We start from the raw sequence: 24,954 nt of genomic DNA on the forward strand, positions 1-24,954 counted from the left end.
GGGAGAATTAAACGTCAGCGTTTTAAAACGTGGATGTTTTCCTCACTGTCCGTCGTCAGTTCCTGGTGACCTGGCACACCATCGACGCCGACTCCCCTGAGCTGAGCCACATCTTGTGTTGGGCTCCGGCTGACCCGCCCACGGGTCTGTCCTACTTCAGCAGCATGTACCCTCCTCATCCTCTCACTGCACAGTATGGAGTTAAAGTGCTGCGCTCCTTTCCTCCGGTAGGTCATGCATCTGTGGAATCTAGAAAAGTAGAAAAAGGTCCTACTTTTTTTCTTTTTTTTTACAGCAAAACATTTTGTTTATCTCCGTAGGACGCCATCTTGTTCTACATTCCTCAGATTGTGCAAGCGCTTCGCTATGACAAGGTAAACATGGTTAAATACCTTCTCAACCATCGTGGAAAGACATGGGTATGAGCCGTTCTCTCCGTTCAGATGGGTTACGTGAGGGATTACATCCTGTGGGCGGCGCAGAAGTCTCAGCTTCTCGCTCATCAGTTCATCTGGAACATGAAGACCAACATCTTCATGGATGAGGAGGGACACCAGAAAGATCGTGAGTCACATCGTCGACCCGGAGCAGACCGTAGGAGTCATGCCGTGGCTTTTTTGTTGACGCATTTCTCCGTGTAGCCGACATCGGGGAGCTGCTGGAGCAGATGGTGGAGGAGATCATGGGTTCTCTGTCCGGTCCGGCCAAAGACTTCTACCAAAGAGAGTTTGACTTCTTTAATAAGATCACCAACGTGTCCGCCATCATCAAGTAAGAGCAGCCGAACCTCTTCGCTGTCAAATTGCCAAGATAAAAAATGGTTTGAGAAGCTAAGATGAATCTGTTTTGTTTGTGTTTTTTGTTTTCAGGCCGGTTCCGAAGGGAGAGGAGAGAAAACGAGCTTGTCTCAAAGCGCTGTCGGACATCAAAGTGCAGCCAGGTAACCTGCTATCGCCTACAGGCTCTCTGGGATGGATCCAAAACTTTGTTTCTGATTTCAAAGAAATATTATGTCTGAAACCATGAAAAAAATTTCCATTTAAAGAGGCAGTATGATGTAAAATTGACTTTCGTGAGTTTTACACCATGTTGTAATGTTATTCCTTCATCAAAGACAAAGCTGGAGAGTTGCCTTCATTCTTTCATGCATGTTTAAGAAACCCTTTAATCTCCCTTAGCAACCATTCAGCTGTGCAAAATGCCTGACTGGATCTAGCCCCGCCTTCAATTTGAAGCTCCTCCTTAGAGCTGCAGTTTCCAGTACATGCTACTGCCCCTTTAAGGCTTATAAGTAGGTTTAACCCCGTTGCAGTAAGTCAGTTTATCACATAAGTTAAAACAAGCTTAGTAATTTCTGTTTGCATGATTCAGTTTGGTTCATTGGTCTCAACCAGCCTCTTTTCTGAAGGACAATTTTTTTTTACAGAGGCTTCAATGTTCATTTTATTAATAATATTGTTTTGTTTATTTATTTTGGATATTTGAAGTCCAGAGAAAAACTTGCTTCTTGTGTGATGGCACTATGTGGATGCTCTCTTCAGCTTGTTGAATGTTAATTAAACCAAATCAAAATTAAATGTAATTCAATATGTCATTAATTTCATTTTAAAAGTTGCTGGGTAAAAATAGATTCTGACTGGATTTCTTTTTGTCAGTCAAAATGACCGACACCGAATTAGTCTGACTTTGGTTTTCAGTCTGCAAAACCAATGTTTTACATTGGAAAGCCTTTGCACCCTTTGCTTTTACTTTTACTTTATCCAACAAGCTTCTTTTCTTCTTCCAACTTGTCTCTTCTAAAATATCCAGTGTGTATTTTATCCAGAAAACTTTTAACAAGTAATAAAAAAAATAACCAAACCTCACACAACATCCCCAGGAGGGATGGAAAATGAACTGCCTCTCACTGCAGCAATAGAAATAAACATGAGAACATAGAAACCTGAGTTATCCATCTTCTTTACATCTTCCAGGTTGTTACCTACCCAGTAATCCAGAAGCCATAGTGCTGGACATCGACTACAAGTCTGGAACCCCCATGCAGAGGTAACTATATCTTATGTTGCAGAATATGTTTTCATTACCCCCATGGCTTCCTGTGTGTATTTCATAAGTGTGTGTGTGCATGTGTGTGTTTTCAGCGCTGCCAAAGCTCCCTATCTGGCCAAGTTTAAGGTGAAGCGCTGCGGGGTGAGCGAACTGGAGAGGGAGGGTCTCCGCTGTCCATCCGACTCCGTGGAAGACGGAGAGGACAATCCAGACGGATCACGCAGGGTTTGTTGGCAGGCGGCCATCTTTAAAGTGGGAGATGACTGCAGACAGGTACGGCTGTCTGTTCAGCTGAATGCGTACATCTCCAGACTATCAGCAGTGGCTGAAGTTTTATTGACCGTTCTGTGATGCTCTCCGTCCTCCAGGACATGCTGGCTCTGCAGATTATTGGGCTGTTTAAGAACATCTTCCAGCTGGTGGGTCTGGACCTGTTTGTCTTTCCCTACAGAGTGGTTGCCACGGCGCCAGGGGTAACGCACTTTCTGAAACTATTCTTTCAAGACCTCTCTTTATTTTTGTAACTAACAATTATGTTAGTAATCGATTTATTCTATCAATTATTCCAACAATTTATCAGTTAATCAGATAAAAAAAATCGATACATTCTGCAGATTTTATATTTAACCATTTAAGCCTATTTCATGCAATAATATTAGAACATTAAATGATATAGATGAACAAATAATTCAGTTCCACTTTTACATGAGAAAATGCACACTTTATTACCTTAAATGCAAAAACACCAATATGTGAAAAGCTCAGCCCTTTCTGTTTGACTTAACATCAGCACAGTGTAAATCTGATTCGATACCCAGTAATAATATTAATGTTTGATATTGATCCAAATTTTGAAATCGGTTCATCCGTACCAAATATTTATCTGTTATTTTTGGCATTTCAGATTCAGTGACTTTGATCTCCTGTTTGTCTGAATTGGAACAGTATTTATGAGATGTAGTCAAAGCATAGACTGCCGTCTTTATTTCTAAACGTTGAACGTCTCCATTGTTCATGCTGCTGAATTCTAGTTAAGTTTAGAGAACTTGATTGATTTGGACTGATGCTCCTTTCCTCAGTGCGGTGTAATCGAATGCATCCCTGACTGCAAATCCAGGGACCAGCTCGGTCGCCAGACAGACTTTGGGATGTACGATTATTTCCGTAACCAGTACGGCGATGAATCCACTCTGGCCTTCCAGAAGGTCTGGAGTTTGAAATATCTGACTTTGTTTTGATTATTGTCCTGTTTGTTTTTCCTCTTTTATTTAACTCCTCTCCTCTTTTCCTACAGGCTCGGTACAACTTCATCCGCAGTATGGCCGCCTACAGCCTCCTGTTGTTCCTGCTGCAGATCAAAGACAGACACAACGGCAACATCATGTTGGACAGCAAGGGTCACCTTATCCACATTGGTACGGAAGCTGCTTCCTGTGAAACTCCTATTTATGAACAATAATCTTGCGCTCTGTGTAGATGAGCTTTCATGGACCAACAGAATAATTTGTCACATTTGAAGGTCATTTTTTAAAAGTGATTTTGGATAAATTATTTTGTTTTATCCAGATTTCGGATTTATGTTTGAGAGCTCCCCAGGCGGCAACCTGGGCTGGGAGCCAGACATCAAGCTGACAGACGAGATGGTGATGATCATGGGAGGAAAAATGGAGGCTACGCCTTTCAAATGGTTCATGGAGATGTGTGTCAGAGGGTATCTGGCTGTGCGGTAAGAAACATCCAGATTTACACTCACTAATTTACACGCTAATAAGTTGTTTTTATTCTGTCAGCTGGGTTTTGTTGCAGATGTTGACCTTTTGTTCCTTTTTCATTTTGTTTTTTTTCTATCTTCACAGGCCTTACATGGATGCAGTGGTTTCCCTGGTGACCCTCATGCTGGACACGGGGCTGCCATGTTTCAGAGGACAGACCATCAAACTTCTTAAGTTAGTAAAACTCACATAGATGCAAATTCTTTGTGTTGCAGGTCAGAACTTTTAGAGATTTTGTGTGTTATTATTCCATAATTCATTTCTTTCTTTTTCAGGGGACGTTTTAATCCGCAGATGAGTGAGAAAGAAGCAGCAGCATTCATGATAAAAGTCATCCAGAGTTGTTTCCTCAGTAGCAGGTGAGAAAAACATCAGTAGTGTCAGAAATTTAAGTCTTAAATTTGACTTGCTGAAACCTGCAGATACCCCAGAACGTTGTCTGTCCCGTTCATTACAATGACAACCAACATGAAACTCCCCTTATGGATTACCATCTGTTGTCTGTTGTTTCTTTTGAACAGGAGCAAAACGTATGACATGCTGCAGTACTACCAGAACCAGATTCCTTACTGAAGGCCGTCCAGCAGAACTCCGCTCCCCCTGACTGAATCCACAGCAGCATCTGTAGGACGATCATTACCGAGGACCTGACCAGACAGCAACTGGGCACTTTAACCCTCCAGTTTTACTCTGCACACTATGATTTTATAATAATATCCATGTATGTTTTAGAGAATTTCTCGACAGGGATCTGATTACCCTTTAACTTTTGTCTTGATGCTATGTTTTCTGTTAGTTTACCAGCAAACACTAAAGATTTACACTTGGAGAATGAGGTCAAAAAGGGATTCGGTTTCTGCTCGTCAAAGCAGGAACCTCTGTTGTTGTCATGGTGTTGCTGTGCTGTTACCCACTTTAATGCACTTTATAGATCAGCAATAGATCAGTAGATTCCTTAGAGATGAAAACAATCCAGATAGTATTGTAGACTTAGAAGAACATGAATTGAAGTTGTTATATAGGTAAAATATATATATACATATATATCATTACAAGAGTCGGTCCACATTTATTCTAAAAGTAATCTGTAGTCAGTTAAAGGTATTAAGACAATAAGCTGTGATTTTACAGTAGTGTGTACTGTAGAATATTTACTGTAGAGTCACACAGGCAGCTTTTTCAGTCATAGTTAGATGTTAACATTTACGTTCACCAGGGTTTTACAGCGAACCTCGTCCTCGTGTCGCACGTTTTGATGTCAGTGTTGATGGACACCCATTACAAAAAGGCAGTTTTCCACTACAGGAACTTCCCAACCCATAACTTGAATTTTCAGGGCTCTGCTGCTACTTCCACTTTCCAAAATGTTTTTAGCTCAGATGTTGCAGATTTGGTGGATGTAATCTTTTAGGTATGAAATGTCTGTAGAGTACTGGCATTAAGAAAAACAGCGGCACTAATACACTCAAGAGTGAATTGTTTTACCTTTCTGTGTGAGACACATTGTAACGTTACTAATATTATCGCAAATTCTCAAAGACTGATATTAGAGATGCACCGATCAGACGTTTCCCGGCCAATACCGATTCCAATTATGACTGTTTTCTTTTTTTGTTTGTTTTTGGAAAATAGCAGGGAAATGTGCTGTCAGTGTTTTGACAGAGGTAGTGTTAAACCCAACAGAAATTACAATATTGTTGCAACTTTGTGAGTAAACTCAAAACAAAGTGCTTTAAAGTAGATGCTGTTGGTTGATTGCATTTATTGAATTCGGAGAAAAAAGGTTTTTTTTATTATTTCACCATTTTGATCCAAGTCTGACCACTGACCGGTTGAGTGGTGCATCGCTACGAAACGTAAACTTACAATTTTAGCATTAGTTCCACTAAGATGTAGGTTCAGAGCACCGGTCACAGTGGTCATCAGAAATGCGCCACTTTACATCAAGTGTATTATTATTATTATTAACATTGTATTCCTAAATACATCATTATAAATCTGAGGTCACTAGTGAAATGTCATAAGAAATGGGTGAAATAGTCACACTGAGTGAGTGGACATTGACAACAGGAGTAATACTCTGGGCGAGAGCTTTTTTTTATTATTTCAAGAATACTATCAAAAAGCATTAACAGGTAAAATAACAATAATGTTCCAGCAACAGTTCAGAGTTTCTTCAACTAAACATTTTTTCATCTCTTCTACCTGAAGCAAAAACAATGATGTTTAAAAGTTATGAAACTTTTAAGTTGGAAGTTGGAAAAAGAGACAAGTTGCCCAACATAAACCACCTCAGACAAGGACAAAATCATGGCTTTGCAGATCCTTATCCATACTTGGAAAAGTCAGTAATGTGAAATGCAAAGATGCATTTCCTCCTAGTACGCTGATGCTTATTACATAAGCAGCAGGTGGCGCTGCCTCATGGAAACAAGCCAAAAAACGAAACTGGATTTATCACAGCCCCGTCTTAAAATGAAAAAGGTCCAATCTTATTTCAAACATGTTTGACATGTTTTTAAATAACTACATGCAACGAGTCCCTTTGATTTTAGCCTGATCAGCATATATTATGGCAAATAAAAACTGAAGTTTGGAATGATCAGAAAGAAATATTTATGGATTTACAGATGCTTCTCATACAGTATTCAACATGACAAATATAGCAAATGTTTAAAGTTTTTTAAATGCATATTGTTACAAGTTTATGCCGTTACAAAGTCATTGACAATCTCCTGCATTACTATGTAACAACTCTCTCTAAAGGGCATAACATAATTTGGAAAATAAAGAGCTGCAAATGTACCACATACGCTAAATCGGGATGTCCAAACACATTTCCTGAAACAATCATGTTCCATTAGCTGTCATGTTAAAGCTGTTTTTCTTCCGTCTACAGAAAAATACTGAGCCTGCATTAAAAATACAGCTGCAAAATACAGAACAGATGAAAAAGCACAAGTTCTAATTGTAGAAAGAGTGAGCATTTTTGCAACTTTTTTCTTTTCTTTCAGGTTTACCCTCTTAAATTTCGGAAATTTTAATGTTATATTCCCTTAGATTTCTTTTTCAGTAATCCCTAAATGTCTTTTTTTTTCTCCTTTTCCCTTAATGACTCAGTTTTTCAGGGTCTGTCTTTACATTTATTTCGTGTCCAGTGAAGTTAGTCAGAATCAGTGCTTGCTGTTTTGAAACATTCCTTATATCTCATTATGTGTCTTTACATTTAAATCAAGCCTCTTGAAGACTGAGCTCAAGATGATATTACCTGATACAAGCCATTTATCCTACCCTCGGTAGAAAAAGCTGTAGTAACACTTGAGAAGAAAAAGACTCAATTTATGCAATATATTTCTGTGTACTGACGCTTCGTCTGAGTGTTGTATTGTATCTCCCTCTGTTACATTGCCGGGTGTGTGCGTGTGTGTGTGTGTGTGCGTGTGTGTGTGTGTGTGTGCGTGCGTGCGTGCGTGCGTGCGTGCGCGCGCTTGTGTGTCTACTTCTGCAGCTGTCTTCCTGCTGCTGTTGTGTTTGCAAATCAACCTGAAGTGTTCACCTCTGCTGTTATCAGAGAGATGTTTTTGAGATGTAAAGGAAATTCATCATGTCTACTGTTTGTGTGTGTGTGCGTGCGTGCGTGTGTGTGTGTGTCTGTCTGTAAAGGTATCTTCATGAGGACCAGTGGAGTTTTAGGGTGTTTAGAGGGACGATCTTTAAGGCGTGTTTCTCAGATCAGGGTCGGATAGAAAGCTTGAAAGCTTTTAGACTGATTTGTGTTTTTTCACACTCCAAAACATGTTATTGACCTCATTCTGATGGCATTATCTACATCTATATGCCACACCAAAAGATGCAATAAGATTCACAGCTTTAAGATATTATGTCTGAAATGCATTAATAAATGTCCTTATGAAGATTTCTGTGCAGACGTCAGTGTGTTTGTTTTGCTCGGTATATTTATGTATCATTGCACCTTTTAGATGGTCTGCTTTCTAAAACTGTAGTTATTTCCGCAATAAATGTGAAAATTTTCACTGCAGTGTGGCCCTTCTTTTTTTATTTATTTATTTATTTTTTGGGCACTGTAGTGGCCTCTATTCGTTAGTAGTTTGACAAGGAGAAGTGGAGGACTGGGAATCGAACCCCTGGGACGGCTGCGTTGAGAACTGGTGCTTCTTATGTGATGGATTTCCTCAGCCACGTGGTTCCACCCTTCTCACTAATTTTTGACCCGCGATTTACTTTTTAGTCAACTTTGTGTCCCTGACTGCCTTCAGAAAAAACTTATAAAATTTTGTGGAATGATGCTAAGTTCCCAATTTCTTTATCAATTACTTTTGACTATCATTTCTGATAGTATGAAGTTTGCATACAGAGAATATTACACAATTAGGTTCTATTTTGTCTTTATATAAGAAACTGCCTTTATTCTCTCACTCTTACCTTTTGATGTATTTGTTTTGAAATGTACAAAATTACATTGTGGTTCTTAAATTTTACCACAAAAAATAATTTTAACATACCTATTAATCTGATCAATTAATATTTAAACCACAATCTTTTTGACAGGGTATCTACTATAGGTCTGCATCTTACAAATTTGGGTTTTTTTGAAAGGACGACAAACAGAAAGTCTTTAGAAAATGGGTTTCGTGTATTCCTCTGTCTCATTTGTATTTATGACGGCACATTGTATGAGCTCTTACTGTGGCTCAGATATGGGAACATTTTATTCAGGTGCTTATTTACAGCTGACTGAGTCACAGAGTGAGTGTGTGCGGCTCTCAGGTGTTATGCTGAAACTCTGCCACAGGTAAACTTCCCCCTCTGCGCGGTGACGTCAAAGGGATGGGCGGGTCACATGGTCCAGTACAGAGAAACCTGCGGTTTAATGTTACTGAAATGGGAGAAACAAGAAGTGGGGAACGAAGCAAAGTGAATAAGGTAAGAGACCTTCTTTCCAGCATCGTTTCGGTGGTACGGAGGAGAGGACACAAACAAAGAGGCTTTTTTAAGGACTATTAAAAGTTAAAAAGTCAGCTGTAAAAATGACGCTGCGTTAATTCGCGGCCACTTCGAGTGAAATTCACTCCTTCGCCGCCCTTTTTACCGGATAAAAGCTATAAAATTAGCCGAAGTTAAAATGTAACGCTTTTTACACAAGGAAACAGACATTAAATACGTCATGAGTTAAAAAATGCAGCTAAAACAGGGTCTCGCCGACCTTTTACTCCTGCAGAGTTTCAGCCGCTGCCTCCTTAGGTTTATTTGTTATCACAGGCCTCCTCTACTGCACACAGTGCTCTGATTATTCTGGAAACAGAAGCATGCTGGGCTTTTTCTGCTTTGTGTTGTTGGGATAAGTTTGGAAGTTTTGGTATATTTTTATTCTATTTGCTTGGAAGAAAAAAAATCCACCATGAACTAAACTTCATTTCTACTAATACCTATTATTAAAAATATTTTTATTATTTTAAGAAGTTAAAGGGGAAAAAAAGCTTGAAAACTTAAGTTTGGCATATGATCATATTTTAAAGTTATAAACAACATTTTAAAGAAGACTATATATATTTCTGATAAATACAGGTTGTAATATCAATTCAAAGTTAGGAAGCCAGTTGAAAAGGTAAAACTCCTATAGATAGTTATAAATTTAACGTTTTTATTTACTTTTGTTATGTTGATGATAATACATTTAATGAAAGCCCAAAATTCAGCTTTTAGACAAATTAAAATATTTTCTAATGAAAAAAAAACAGCAGCAAAGATCCATTGAAAGCTTAGTGTGATAACAGATGTGTTAGAAAAGGTTTTTGCTTGAAAATAACTTTTCTTGTGTGTGAGCAAGTGCACAGATATTTTATAGGTATAAAATGCTGAAAAATCCACTTGAAATAAGTAACAATAGTTAGCCTGACCATATTAGCAAAACACACTGGTTTTCTGATTTGCGACAGGAACGTGGTTAGATCAGTGGAATCATGTCCGACTTCTACAGTAAATGAAATTAATTATGTAAACATATTGCAACATTGATTTGTAACAGACTATGCTTCTGCCTGTCACACTAACCATTTTTGAAGTGGGTAGTTGTCATAAAGTGTTGTAAAATGTTTCAACCACAGCTTATTTGCTGTTGAAGTCATTTTAACGCCCTTTGGATCTCGATGTCTCCTGTTGATATGATGGAATGACAACATGTGGTCATATTGTTCATCTAGTGTTTCAGAGATGCACTGTCCGATATTACTTAATCATTAATAAGCATAATTCTGTGCTTATTAATAAGCATAGAATTCAGTCCAATTCCATGCTTTATTGCTTATTTTACATTTTATTTAAAACTCTTATTTGCACTTTCTGAATCATTTGAATGGATGTTTTTACATGTTTGCCTGAGTTCGTCCACTTATTGTTTTCGTCAGGCTCAGATTCTTTACTATTTATTTAACATTGTCTGTTCTACTCCTAACTGCACTGACTGAACAAATTAAAGTTGTTTTTACATGTTTTTCTGTATCAGATCGATATCGGCTGATACTAAACCTCGGAAATTATCTGCATTGGTGTGGGAAGTGGAAAAAATTGTTTCAATCCGGTATTGAAACACTAGTTTTGAGATTGTTTTCTTTCTCTTTTTTTTTTTTTTTTTTAGAAGACTGCTGCGGTTCCTGGAGTTGACTGTACCCCATTTGCTTCAAGGTTCAGTATGTTAAAAGAAAAAAAAATACTATTCTGCATACTTTGGTTATCGTGGGATAATTTCAGTCACTGTTTCCTTTTCATCATCTTCAAATGATTTACTCCTGTGACGTCACAAGTCGTTTTTATCCAAACAGCAGTCAATCAATTCATTTTATTGATCAGCATTTTCTGAAGCAACTACTTAAATCCTCAGTGTCATTGTTGAGAAGACTTTAGACCTGAGCTGGCAGCGATCGCTTCAGAGTGTCCGACCAGAACAGATCACGGGGAGTCCAATTCAAGTTCACTCTCTTTATGTAGAAAGTCGCCAGAATGTGCATACATGTGGGTGTGTGTGTGTGTGTGTGTGTGTGTGTGTGTGTGTGTGTGTGTGTGTGTGTGGTTTCTGTAAACAAAACAGAATATTACAAGCTAATTAGAACCACACTTACAACATAAACATAGAGATGAAGCAAAGTTGTACTTAAATACACAATACAGCTAAATAAACCGGCATCTTACTTCTGACTAAACTTAAAGTCTGATATTATGAATTACCACACATTGAGGCTATCGAGCTGCACACCTGTGTTGCATTCAGGGTGCATAGGAAATCCCATGTGCAATCATGCCCTTTTATACAGTCATGCTTGGTTTGAACCAAAGCAAATAGTCATCATGTGTAGATGACTGACCTGGATAGTGAACGTCGAAGTGAATCAGAAGGACAGATGTTTCAGTGTTTGTTTTTCCTGTCTTCATTAGTGCTTGTTTGTCTCTACAGGTGATTCTGCGTTCATACAAGGTTTGCATACTGACCTGCAAGCCAATGTAAGTCGTGTTGAGTGACTGCGTGTGAAAGAGGTATTGAAGCTCCTTCTTTGGTTTGTTTTTTTTAACCCTCTTCATACTCCGGACTCGTCTGATTGGTTGTATAGAATGTATTTTTGTGCTGATTCCTGATGCCGGCGGTAAGTGCAACATTCCTGGAAACGATGCGTGGCAATTCCAACAGCACCGTGGGAATTAATTCCTTTTTATTTAGCTGCAGCACAAAAATTTATTCTTGCCCCAGCTTGCATGGAGGGACAAATCTTCACTCATGAGGGCTTTTGGCTGAAGGGTGTTTTCTGTGGTGACTCTTAGCAGCTGTGTTGATTACTCCATAGTTATTGCAAGAATGATTGGCATTTAATCTTTATCCGGTGGTTTCTTCTTCTCGTATTTCCTACTTATTTGCCTGTCCTGATGCAATATTAGTTTCAGTTGTTAAATCTTTTATGTCAGTAGATAAATATACTAATAGGGACGAGACTTACAGCTTGTCCTGTCACCATAACAGATTTTGTTGGACAACAATTTTTTCCAGGAATTATTGTGATAAACAATAATATCGTTATTATGGGACCATTTTAAACTGATGTATTGATAATGGCTTAATGATGCAAATTTGCTCTCTCAAAGACCAATAATCATTAATTTTGTAAAGAACACTTACGATGAAGCTGTAAGATATTTTCAATATCCAAAATAAAACACAACCAAAAACAATTAATAAAACAGAATCAAACACACACATTACTGAAAGCATAAATGAAATGGCTTATCAATTCTCTGTAATCAAAATTGCTCTTCAAAAAATATTAATCAAAGTGAAAATTATTGAGCTCATTTCAACTTATCATGTTATTGATTAATTGCTTATTGTGACAGAATCACTTAAAGGTATTTATTAATAATATATAAAAATGAATTCTGTTTCTGATTATTGTGATGATGATAATGATGATAAAAAATATTTAAAAATTACTACAAATGTTAGTGCATTCTTCAAGGGCTTCACAAAAACAAACTGCATAAAAAATAATGCTTCCACATTATAAAACAAAATCTTCTTCACTACGTCAGCTGCATTCAGTAGTGGAACTCCACTGCTAAACAATATGTAATAATTTCATTCAATCCTACTTTAAAGTACATATAGTGATTATTAATGATGTAAAGAGGAAATTAGCTTGAAACGTAACAATTTCGATCATACTGACAGTTTTTGGAGTTAGTCTTCATCAGTTATCACAATCAAAAAGGCTTAAAACTTCCTCAAGTAGAAGCAAGTAACATGACAAGTGATAATTACAAAGACAAACGTCTCACCAGACAGAGATTTAAAAAGGAGCAGCAAAAGCAAATTAGATGGATTAGCAGCTTGACAACAACTGACTGTCCTATGATGATACAGGACATGTTGCTGTGAAATATCGTCTCTGATGCCCTGATATTGAGCCGTTAGTTTCATACAGCAGCTGTCTTCAGTCAGAGGCCTCTTCAGACTCGTTGTAGGACTGACTGCTGCTGGAGAGCCCAGAGCATCACCATCAATCACAAATCTTTGAAGATGAGATTAGATAAGACATGTAATTTCCCTTTGAGATAAGTAGTTTTTCAATTGAATAAGTAAAATAATTTCTTATTGTAAAGTTTTTTCAGAGATGCCAACAGACTTTCTCTGTATTATATTCTCTTTTGTCTTAGTACACAGAGAGACAAACATGCAAAAAACAAATTCTATGCAAATGACAGAATGACTGGAAAGAGGAAAACAGAGGAGACCACACTGAAACTGACAGTGGTAAACAAACTAAAACCTAAATAAAGACGTTCATAGTAAGAATAAAACCAGTAACTTTTCTCCAAAAATCTCTTAAAAATAACAACTGAACGTTGAACTGAACTAATTTTGTGTTTGTAGGAGGATGTGGGCATTTACCATATCGTTTCTCATTTATCGTGATAAATTTCTTAACACAATACAATTTTGATTCATTATTGTCCCAATAAATTCCAATTAATTATGTTTGACTGTCTGTACTGTTGGGATTGTTCATTTTACTAACATTCTCCACTATTTGCTCAATAAAGGCGTACAAGTTGATATAAATACATTTGATAATACGATGCACATTTTAGTGATACAAATCAGTTTTTATGTGACTGGTTTCCTAAAGGGGTTGCTGGGCCATATGGTTACCTAAAAAATATTTATCTTATTGTCACTTTTATCGTTATCACAATAGTACCCCAAAATATTGTGATAAAATGTTCAGTCCATGTAGCTGAACTGTAGTTTGTGTCATAAAAAATTTTCAGCACAACCTCTTCATTTTATGTGGATGTTTCCAGGGACCATCAGCATCCTCATGTCCTATGGAGGAGGTTACCACGGACGCACTGAGCGTGTCCGCCAGTCGCCGTTTTATGACCAGGTTCCCCATGAGACCTTACCCCTGGCCGAGTCGTACGACCTGCAGCCCCTGAGGGAGCAGAGTTCCCCCCATCTGGCCAAGAGCGCCGACCCTCTCCCTCCTCCGCCTCTGCCGGACCAGCCCCCCGTTGGCCCCGAGTTCGACCCCAGCAACAGCGAGCAGGACACCGACCCTGAGGCGGACCCCGCCATCGACATCAAGCCAGTCCACCGGTTCATCCCCGACTCCTGGAAGAACTTCTTCCGAGGGAGCAACCGCAGCAGCAAGAAGGCGTGGTCCATGCCCGAGTCCTCCAGCAACAACAACAACAGCACCACAGAGGGGGTGCGTTGCTCCCCACCACACTCCCCGTCCCTCCCCGGATCCTACCGGGACCCGTACGGCGGCTCCGGGAGCAGCTACAACTCCGCCAAGGAGCTTCTAAACGGACAGGACACCCATGGGTCAGTGTCGGGCCGCACACAGCACACAGCTCTGACCTACAGCGAGCGGGTGGAGGAGTACCACCAGCGTTATGGCTACATGAAGTCGTGGGCGGGGCTACTGAGGATCCTGGGCTGCGTGGAGCTGCTGCTGGGGGCCGCTGTGTTCGCCTGCGTCTGCGCTTACATCCACAAAGACAATGAGTGGTACAACATGTTCGGCTACTCTTCTCCTGGAGGAGGGTATGGAGGAGGGTACGGAGGATATGGAGGAATGTATGGCGGATCGTACTACTCCGGGCCCAAGACTCCGTTTGTTCTTGTGGTGGCGGGACTGGCCTGGCTGGTGACTGTGATCCTGCTGGTGCTGGGGATGACCATGTACTACCGCACCATCCTGCTGGACTCCAACTGGTGGCCTCTGACCGAGTTTGTGTTAAACCTGGCTCTGGCCATACTGTACATGGCGGCAGGTAGGTTTAACCTGGGTAACACGTCTAGTGTTTTTATTTTTATTTTTATTTAATTAAATGTTTTTTGTTCTTAATAGAAGTGAATTCTGGAACCATGATTGTTTTTTAGTTTGATTTTAGTCAGTCCTTTAAACTGATTTTATTTTGATTAGTGGTGCACCAATGGCAGTTTTCTAGCCAATCTGTCTGAAAAGTTGCTAAATATAGAGACAACGTTAATTAATCGCATTATAAGTTAAAATAAGATAAATAATTTCCATTCTGACGATTAATATTTTTGAAGGGGCACTTTCCATTTAATCCATAGTAATTATTTTTTTTCCTGGTTTCGTTGTGTTTTTATTAATTGTTTTCAGTTGTGTTTTATTTTAGACATTTAAAATATTTCCCAGTTAAAGTGTGGTGTGTTCCGTTGTGTAAATGATAAAATGTATCTAATTAAGGGAAATTACAGTTAAAGTCCTGACCCTAACTTGTACTCGAGGTTACCTCATCAGACTCCTCCAAAGATGAACTAATAGTCCCAGATCTGCAGAGCTGTTTGTGGATAAACCTGTTACTTTTAGAGGAACTGCACCTTTATTTTCCCCCCAGTTTCTGTCATGATGACACCTCCACCGTGTTTTCTTTCCCAGCCATCGTCTATGTCACAGATACCAATCGTGGAGGTCTCTGCTCCAACCTGGGCTTCAACAACCCAATAAACGGGGCCTTCTGCAGAGTAGAAGCCGGTCAGACCGCCGCCATCATCTTCCTCTTTGTCACCATGGTCGTGTATCTGATTGGGGCCATCGTTTGTCTCAAGCTATGGAGGCACGAGGCCGCCCGCAGGTACCAGGAGCAGTACGGCCAGCAGGTGAGAGCTCAGCCAGGTGTGTGTGCGTGTGTGTATGTTTGTTCCTGTAGCTGGGCTTGGTTCTGGGATTCCTGGAATTACTGAGTAGTTCCTGTTATTAGTGGAAGTTCATTTCAACAAGATCTGCAGAGATGTTAGGACATATCTAATCACAGAATGTACACACACACGCACACACACACACACACACACACACACCCACACACACACACACACACACACCACTGTAGGCGAATGAGTAGGTGTGGTCTGTGTAACAGATAAGGAAACTAAAACAGTGTCTGAAGTCTCCTGGGATTCCAGAAATCTTATGATTGACTTAAACTGTTATTTCTCTAAAAAGCAAACATGTATTTATTATTTTTTACTTTATTAGCATTTCTGTATAAAATGTAGACCATTCAAACCAGACAATTGGTTTAATTTCCTGGTTTGGTCTGACCTACAGACCAAACCAGTTGTAAACATCTATTTAAGAGATGTTTACAACCATCTTTTGTAAGCGACCACTGCAATGCTGCAACATTGCAGTGTTGCAGCATTGCAGATAAATATATAAGTTTATACTTGCTGGTAAATGTCAGGACAATGTTGCTTTTATTTTATTGCAACTTTTATTGCTCCAAGTTAAAATTTGAAAGGGGCCATTAGCACAACGGCGTAATAGGGCCACTGTAGATAGAAATAAAAAGGATTAATTTTCTGCCAAAAATACAGCTGTTTTCTAGGGAAAAAAAACAAGGAAAATAACTGAATTTTTTAGATTAGTCATAGAAATTTTCTAAAAACAACCAAAAAAAATACATTTCTGAGTGTCAAAAGTCAAAGTGGGCTTTTGAAACTCAGAAAATGTCCTAGAAAATTTCTGAGATTAATCTGAAAATGTAATTTTTTAGCAAATTTGTTACTTTTCACACTCAGAAGTGTCCTTGATGGGTTTTTTTTCTAGAAAATTTCAGAGACTAATCTCAAAGCTTTTTGGTGGAAATCTCCTTTTCATTTTGTTTTGCTTTTTTCCTACCGTGGCCCTAATGAGCCGTCGTATGATAAAATTTGATGGAGTTAATTATGGGACAGTCCAGGAAGAAAACATTAGAGTCTGCATATGACCTGAGACTGTAGCAGAGGTTCAACATTTAGCTGAACAGTCACCATAAACACACAGGTCAGTTAGATCAACGCATATCCTTACAATGGGCCAGTGTTACAATGGCCTAGTCAAAGCTAATAGCTGCAATATATTCTGAAAATTGTCGGCACAAGATTTTTGGATATTGTGTATCTTTAGATACTGCAGTGGTTCTATGCAACATGTTGACTTTTGAAGTGTTAAACTTGCTTGTTGCGAGAGAAAAAACAATTTTCTTCCCCGTTTGTGCATTTAGATGGTGCCTTCTGATATGCATGTTGTGCAGTCACTTGTAAGTACGCTGTTAGAAACTAACACCTTCATTTAGAAACAACACACAATTGATGTGCATTTGAGCTTTATAATCCCATTTATTTTGCTGCCTTTCTCTGCTCAGGCGGTTCCAGATTCTGCTCCGGCCCCCAGATTCCCAGAGCAGGTCCAAGGCTCCTCAGTCGTTCCCATCCAAGCTGCACCCAAACCACTTCCTCCAAAGGTCATTCAGGGAGCCATACCGTCGGGTCATATCCCCAAGCCGGTCATTGTGCCTGATTATCTTGCGTAAGTACTGCTGTAAACACAAAAGAAAAGGGAAGTAGTGGAGTTTGCACCAGAAGTGCAAACAGCTGGATGGGTGTTCTTTGACATGTACCACCTACATAAGCTTATACTCACTTTGGCAGAAATAATATTAGCTGTTGTCTGCAGCACAGTGCAGCCTCCCATAATGCAAAAAGGGTTCAGGAATAAGAGGTGGGCACAAGTTTGAGGTGTTGACTTTCCCTCTAAGTTCTCTAGATCTAAGTCCAATTTACTAAAAGTGGAATGTGCTAGACAAACATTTTCAGAACATCTGTTGCTCTCATACTAATGCCGGAAAGAGGTGTTGTTGAGTTTGTATGGCAGCCACAGGGGAGATAGACGGTCATAATGTTCTGCTCAGTGATCTCCTGGATGTAGAAAACCCGGATATTTACTGACACTTCTCCACACCCTAAGAATTGAATCGCTACAGTCGGGATTAGCATGATGCTAAAATTGATGTATAACACATATTTTTATGAGAACAAACAATAAAAGAAGTGAGATTATGAAAACACTCATGTTTTCAATGTTCCTGATGTTGGCTGATTTGCAGAAAGTACCCAGTGATCCGGTCCGATGAAGAGCGGGACCAGTACCGAGCCGTGTTCAACGACCAGTACGCAGAGTACAAGGAGCTCCACGCCGACGTGCAGGCCACGCTGAAGAAGTTTGATGAGATGGACACCATGATGCGCAGTCTGCCTCAGAACCCCAGCACCCAAATGGTGACTGGTCACACACACACACACACACATGCAGTCCTCAGACTTTATATTCTTCAACGTTTAAACTTTTCCAGAACAGCACAAACTACAGAACTCATAAAATCTAAGTTTTTTTTATTATTATTATCATGTTAATTTGTGTGAAGCTGCAGAAAGAGGTTGTACTAAACAATTGCTGCATGTTGACCTTTTCACACTTCTTGTTGCTGCAGGTAGTTCCTTTATTTGTTGACTTTTTCTGGCCCACATATGTTGCAGGTCTCTCTTAGGGTTATTGTTTTTTCTATTTTTATGAAAAAGGACAGTTCTCGCAACATGGCTCCTTACTTTTTATTCCGAGGACTTAAATCCAGTTAAATAAGTTGTGGCATGACTTTAAATAGGCCGTTCATGCTGGAATACCCGCCAATATGCCTGAATTAAAACAATTCTGCTGAAGAGCAGGAGTTAAAATTACTTTTTACCAATACTAAATTAAATGATCACGTGACGTCTACATATATTTATTCAGTTGAGTGTTTTATTAATTAATAACAGAATTTTATGTATTTATTTATCTAATTTTGAATGAAACTGCTTTCCATATATTGAAGTAGGGAGTGATTAAAAGAAAAAGGAAAACAAGAAATCTTTCAGGAGACAAATACTTTTTCACAGCACTGATGCAGTAAATAATGGGGAATGTGTTGATCTACTGTAATCCAGTGAGCTTCATTCTGACTGCTTTGTGTTTATGTGTTGGTAACAGGGAGCAGACCAAACTCTCTCCTTGTTCAGGAAAATTCCTTCCATTGTCCGCGCTGTCAAACTGCGCCTCATTACTTCGTCCCGTCACTTCCTCTGTTTTTACTTCCTCTTCCTGCTCCCCCCACCTCCACCCTCAGATTCCTTATCGGCTCCATTCAGGCCGCTGTTTGAATACTGTCTCACTGCGCCTGATTTCCATACACAGTTTCACTCCGTCACCATCTCACCTGGGATAAATTCTTCCTCTGTGTTTGCAGGAGGTGGAGCGCATCAACAGGATCCTGCAGGAGTATCAGAAGAAGAAAAATGTGAGCTCAGTGTCTTTCTTCCTCTGTGGGGTTTGGATGGTTATCACAACTTTATCTGTAGTGAAGCAAGTGGAAACTCCCATTTTGTAGATCCATTGCACATAGATTAATGTTGTTCTCCAAATCAAATGTCTAGATCAGGTGAAGGTTCCAGAACAGCTGCAGCTGTCTGTGTGACTCCAAGTCTGTGATGTTTGACTGGAATATAAACTCATATCATACATTTTTAACATCTCTAACTTTCCCGCCCCTTCTTAAAAGTGTATGTCCTTACACACAAGTGAACAAAATAAATCAGATAAACGTGTAAGAAGTCTTCAGATTCCCACACACAGAATATGTAGTTTGCTCAAAGTGACGGAGCTACGATGGAAGTTTTTTAAAAATCTTTTTAAAATTTCATGTTTGATAGTCAACTCACTTGTCTTAAACTTGACCCTGAGATCATTAAAGCCGCTGAGCTATATCGCATCGACCGAAACAAAAAAGCATATTGTGATTAAAGTTTTGCCCAACATCAGGTCCAGGTGCCACAAGCTTCCACATTTTTACATTCTGAAATGAAAAAAACAAAAACAAAAAACAGAACAATGTGGATTGCTGCTTGAATTTTAACTGGACAGCAAAGTTCTGCAGCTCAGGGAACGAAGACGTATCAGATTCCCATCCTCACACAGAGCAAGGTTGTTATGTTCTGTACGAAGAAACGAGGAGGAAACTGGAGCTTAATCTCCCTGTGACTCACGTTTCTGTTGCAGGACCCGACTTTCCTGGAGAAGAAGGAGCGTTGCGAGTATCTGAAGAGCAAACTGTCGCACATCAAACAGAGGATACAGGAATACGACAAAGTCATGGAGTGGAACGACGGATACAGCTAAAGCTAGAGCTGCTGTCTGCGGCAGAGCGACTCCAGTGGTGAAGATGGGACTAAAGAGGCAAACGAAGCCCGATTAAAACTGAAAAAGGACGCTAACAGCTACTGAGGCTTTTTTTTATAAATCTGTTGTCTGTCAGAAGCGTTTTTAAAGCTTACAAGTGGGAAATGAAAAGGGCAAACATGCTTCATCAATCCTGAAGATGATCAGATTGGTTTTCATGTGATCAGGCGATCTGTTAGTCTTCTCAAAGCAGCTGGTCGCCACGGTTACAAGTAACGGTAAACAAAATCTCCACATCAGCTCTTCTCAGAGCTTTTCTTCACTACAGTCAACTCGTTGAGTTATTCAAATACATTTCACCACACTGTAGCGCACATAAAGTTACACACCGCGTGTCTGTGAAGACTTCAAATTAGATTTAATGATATTGTGCCTGGTAGCACTCCAAAGTGTCTGCTTTATTTCAGATTAGGAGAGATCGGGACTTGATTTTCCCCATTTAATTTTTTTTTTTTTAACGATTTCAATGAGCAAAGTTTAATATGAGAAGATGTAGCAGCCTTCCAATTACATTTTTTTATGACTTCCCACAGTAAACATGATTTATTTGTGCTGGGAAGAGAAGTGACGTCACAGTACTGCAAATCAGGTAGATGTTTTCAAGCAAAGTTAAAATGATCACAGAATTGGTATGGAAACTTTTTTTTGGTTACCATTATAACTAACCAGCTGTCTTCAGTTTGTCATGCAGCATAATATAGTGCTGATGGAGATACACTTTCTGTAAATTTCATTCCTTTTTTCACTTAAAAATAAAAAAATTGACCAATTTATATCTTCTTAAATCAAAAATATTAGGTAAAAAAAAATCTCTTGCTAGCCATTTTTATTGCTTACATTTTAACATGATAGTACCAGTGAGAAGAATCCCTTATATTAAATTTGACTAAATACTGCAAGTTTTTTTTGTTTTTGTTTTTTTTTTTTTTTGCTGGGAATACACTAAAATATTTTTTAGACCAACAAAGTAGAAAATATTCAACCCAAAAAGTTTGTGAACCGTACATCGTTCTTTTACTACGTAAAACATCTCTATTTCAAACCGCCGATGGTTTCTTTTCTACCCTATTTCAGTTAAAAATTGCGAGTTTGATTTATTCCTAAACAGTTAAAAACTAAAGAATTCACTATAAAATGTTTTTATTACAAACATAATAAAATAATAGCCAATGAGTAATTTTATCTTGGTGATTTTGTTCCCCAGTGGAAAAAGTTTGGACAGTAGAGAAAGTAGATCCTCATCTTATGATTTCTAAAATGGCCACCAATGTTTCCAAGTTCACAATAAACTTCATTGTAGTAAGTTCAACCTTCCTGTAATCCATGTTGAAGTTAAATTTCAATGGTAATAAAAAATGAGCAGAAAAATAAGGAATATTAAGGCCAAAAGAAGTAATCTATAACAATAACTGAAAAGTTGCTCTCCATGGGTAAAAACCATTTAATTTAAATGTGGTGGTGTGTTTTTTTTTGTTTTGTTTTTTATTGTTGTTTTGTTTTTGTTTTTTGCAGCTGTGAAATCTGACTTGTTTTGAGGCAAAGCTTTTCTCAGGGTATAATAAACTGAATTAGTGCTGATAGGAAGAATTGGTTTGTTTCAAAGTCCACCCCTGCACTGTGTGTGTGCGTGTCCTTGGGTGTGAACAAATGTGAGGAAAAACCACAAGCTCTTTGTTTAAAAGTGGTCTGAATATGCAATGAATTATATAGATATATATAAAACACTGTAGGACTGATTGCAAATGTAGCCAAACCTTAAAATTTCACGACACGCACTGCTGTCAGGTGAAAATGTTTGCGCTGAATCACTGAGATCTTTAAAAAAAAAGTTTGCCTTATTACTGTCACTGGTTATCTCTTCATTTCTGTGGCAGAGTTTGTGTTGTCTATTTAAAAAAAGTCCTGAAAACTTTTAACTTCTGGGAGGACTGTTTTTACTGCTACACTGTCCCTTTTTTAATGCAGCTCTGTCTTTTAATGAGAAATATATATGTATATTGAACGTTTGATGTTTAATGCTGTTCTACCATTTCATAGAATAAAAATAAATGTTTTGTTGTTTTTCACTTAAAAATATCTTGCTTATCTAGATTTCTGTTCTTTTTAACATTTTAAGCGTCTATAGTTTTCTTTTTTAAATGTTTAAATGAAAATGTAACTATGTAATGATAATGTGCGGTTCTCTAATTAAAGTAACCACGTGATCCCTTTAGATGCAATCCTGCTGTTTTTTTTTTTTTTTTGATAAATATAATGGACAAATATTAATGAAAAACCATCTAATTTCTATTTAAAGGACCATTCAAAATTTTAAATGGGTGCAGCTTTAATGTGTTTAACCCTCTTGCGATCTTAGCACGAGATTCAGAAGACGCACAGCAGATCTCGCAGTCGGACAGCGGGGATGTAGGGGATTGTCCCATCAGACTGTCAGTTCCTGGAACCACATGCACGCAAAAAAAAAACAGCTGGGAATCAGGGGGTTGTCCCATCAGACCGTCAGTTCCTGGAACCACATGAACATGAAAAAAAACCTTGTAAAAGTGCAACACCACCTTAAGACCACATGAGGATTTTAGATAACATTTGTTAAGTAATATTGTTGTGGCATGATGTGCAACCTGAGCATTTTAGGTTGGCTAAGAAGATCGTTCTTCCGCCTTGTGTAAATTGAGATGACTGGTAGTTTCAAAACAGCTTTTCTGTTGCAGAACAATCAATCAAATGGAATCAAGTGGAAATGTTTTTGTTGGCTCTCTTTGCTTACATTATCTTGAGTCCTGTATGAGACACAGAAACTGGGATGGGTTGTAAAAGGCCTGGATGTTGAAGGCTAATGTTAAAGCTCCTGTGTTTTCTGCAATGGCGAGTAGGAGGCGACTCAAATGACTTCAAAAAGAAAACACAACGCACTAAGAGAATAATTCAAATTCTGCCTTGATATACAACCTAAATATTTATGTGGTGAGACTCTGATCTAAGTTCTCAGCTGCTGTTTTTTACTGTATAACGTTCAGAGGACAAGTTGGGGCTTGCTCAGGTAATTTATCTGAGATCTGCGCTAACTGCAGCTTTAAATGGTGTTTATGAGGAGAGAAAAAGAATCCAAACCTCAATGGCTCTGTGTGAAAAAGTGATTGCCCCCTAAAGCTACTAACTGGTTGGACCACATTTAGCAGCAACAACTCCAGTCAAGGGTTACAAGTGTTTTCCAGCTGTGGAGAAATTTTAGCCGCTCAATCATTTTTGCAGGATTGTTCTAATTCAGACACACTGGAAGGTTTTCCAGCCTTTTTAAGATTATGCCACATCAGTTCTCCTTGAAGATGGTTTGGTTGATGGCAGAATTCAAGGTTCCATTTATTATCCCGAAGCAGCAAAACGGCCCCGGACCATCATACTACCACCACCATGTTTTACTGTTCTTTTTCTGAAATGTGTTACTTTCATACCAGATGTAACGTGACACATACCTTACAAAGAGTTCGGCTTTGGTCTCGTCAGTCCACAGAATGTTTTCCCGGAAGTCTAGGATCATCATGATGTGTTGTTAGGAAATTGAGAAGAGCCTTACAGTACTTTGTTCTGTCAACAAAGTACTCTTTAAATCTGGACTTCTCTTGGGAGGGAGGCCAAATTCCCCTTTACTTGACAGACATGTGGGTCCTTCAGCTCTTCAGATGTTGTTGTGGGGTCTACTGTGACCTCTTGAATGAGTCAGTGCGTTGCCGTTGGGTTAATTCTGATGGGTCGGCTGCTCCTGGGAGGTTTCACCACTGTGTTGAACACTGTGATTACCTGGACCCCCAAAGCTTTAGGGACTAAAACTAAAGCCCTTTCCAGACTGGTAGATCCCAATTACATTCTATCTCATTTGTCCCTGAATTTCTTTGGATCTCTGATGTCTAGCTTTAGTCACTTTGTCAGACCAGTCCCATTTAAGTGAAGTATTGATTGGGAACAGTTTGTTTCCCCTTTAATAGTAAACACCTTCAATTAAAAACTTCCTTTTGTGTTTACCTGCGTTTTCTTTGACTGATACATTTAAACTGGTTTAATGTTCTGAAACAGCAAAGTGTGACAAACATGCAAAAAAATAGTAAATTAGGAAGGAGGCAAACATTATTTCACATTCTGCAAGTCAAAGTAGAAATTGCCCTGTATGATCAAAAATACAAACCATGCTGCACGTCTTGCTAATTGATAAAAATATTAGTTATTTATTATAGCCTTTAGTAAATATATTCATTTTAATAGTATGCTATCATAGTAGATGTTGCTTTATTTGTGTAAATATAATTTTGAACATTTACATATTTTTAAGTTAGAGTGAATTATTTTCCTTAGGTGGAAATTTTACTTATATTTATATCATTCATATTCAGTCTTAATTTTGCTACTCACTGTAATTTGTAGGCAGTCCATTTGATAGCATACTTACCAATATAAATGTATAAATTATTGGAATTCAGATGTAATTGTTTAAGCACTTATTGTTGTCAAGGTAAACCTTATATTGATAACTCTCAGCTCGCCTGTGTCATTATCACATCAACCTAAATATGAGTTGACTCTCTTTCCTCCCATGTTTACCGTCACACAGAGCTCAAAGACACTCTACAGTGCCTTCTGTAGGCAACAGATGAAATACTTCTACCATCTCTGATCTGAGGGAACCGAAAGTCCGTTAATTATAAAATTGTAATTACTGCGGTTCAGAGTGTGTTCTTTGACTTTTGTATCACTAACTACTCACAGTAACTGCATTTAATCATATTTTCAAATGTATTGATATTGATTGATACTCAAACAGTGGAGAAGAAAAATAAAACGAACAATATTGACAATGCAGACAGTTTTGAGTGGCTAAACATTAAATTGAATTTATCGCGGCAATAATAAATCAAAATTCTTAACATGATAAGAAATTTATCACAATAAATGATAAACGATAAATGCTCACTTGTTTCCTAATTGGTTACTGTATTATATTTCTATCATGT

At 38.5% G+C, this 24,954-nt stretch overlaps 2 protein-coding genes across 6 annotated transcripts in view; both read left to right on the forward strand.

Annotated features, from left to right (window-relative positions):
- Positions 1-5,563, forward strand: part of pi4kaa (phosphatidylinositol 4-kinase, catalytic, alpha a) — a 29,730-nt gene extending 24,167 nt beyond the window's left edge. For both annotated transcript variants that reach the window (XM_016663664.1, XM_007577278.2), the window contains exons 41-54: positions 60-227; positions 321-374; positions 444-564; positions 642-771; positions 870-940; positions 1,974-2,046; positions 2,142-2,322; positions 2,418-2,522; positions 3,129-3,254; positions 3,344-3,464; positions 3,616-3,775; positions 3,906-3,995; positions 4,097-4,180; positions 4,343-5,563. In XM_016663664.1, the coding sequence (XP_016519150.1) occupies positions 60-227; positions 321-374; positions 444-564; positions 642-771; positions 870-940; positions 1,974-2,046; positions 2,142-2,322; positions 2,418-2,522; positions 3,129-3,254; positions 3,344-3,464; positions 3,616-3,775; positions 3,906-3,995; positions 4,097-4,180; positions 4,343-4,394 (1,536 nt within the window). In that variant the 3' untranslated portion in view covers positions 4,395-5,563. The remainder of the gene's footprint in view (positions 1-59; positions 228-320; positions 375-443; positions 565-641; positions 772-869; positions 941-1,973; positions 2,047-2,141; positions 2,323-2,417; positions 2,523-3,128; positions 3,255-3,343; positions 3,465-3,615; positions 3,776-3,905; positions 3,996-4,096; positions 4,181-4,342) is intronic.
- Positions 5,564-8,612: 3,049 nt separating this feature from the next.
- marveld2a (MARVEL domain containing 2a) lies at positions 8,613-22,163 on the forward strand. Of its 4 annotated transcripts, none has more exons than XM_007577281.2 (10): positions 8,613-8,765; positions 10,477-10,528; positions 11,290-11,369; positions 13,686-14,663; positions 15,299-15,519; positions 16,905-16,940; positions 17,046-17,209; positions 17,787-17,958; positions 18,963-19,013; positions 19,772-22,163. In XM_007577281.2, exons 4-10 carry the CDS (start codon positions 13,703-13,705, stop codon positions 19,889-19,891), a joined length of 1,725 nt encoding a protein of 574 aa, XP_007577343.1. In that variant the 5' UTR covers positions 8,613-8,765; positions 10,477-10,528; positions 11,290-11,369; positions 13,686-13,702; the 3' UTR covers positions 19,892-22,163. The 4 variants fall into 4 exon arrangements, with proteins under 4 accessions (XP_007577343.1, XP_007577344.1, XP_007577341.1 ...); XM_007577282.2 differs by having other exon boundaries at positions 11,290-11,336; XM_007577279.2 differs by having other exon boundaries at positions 10,477-10,523.
- The last annotated feature ends 2,791 nt before the right edge of the window (positions 22,164-24,954 follow it).

The sequence above is a fragment of the Poecilia formosa genome, unplaced genomic scaffold (genome assembly GCF_000485575.1).
Source record: "Poecilia formosa unplaced genomic scaffold, Poecilia_formosa-5.1.2 Scaffold436, whole genome shotgun sequence".
Classification (NCBI taxonomy): domain Eukaryota; kingdom Metazoa; phylum Chordata; class Actinopteri; order Cyprinodontiformes; family Poeciliidae; genus Poecilia; species Poecilia formosa.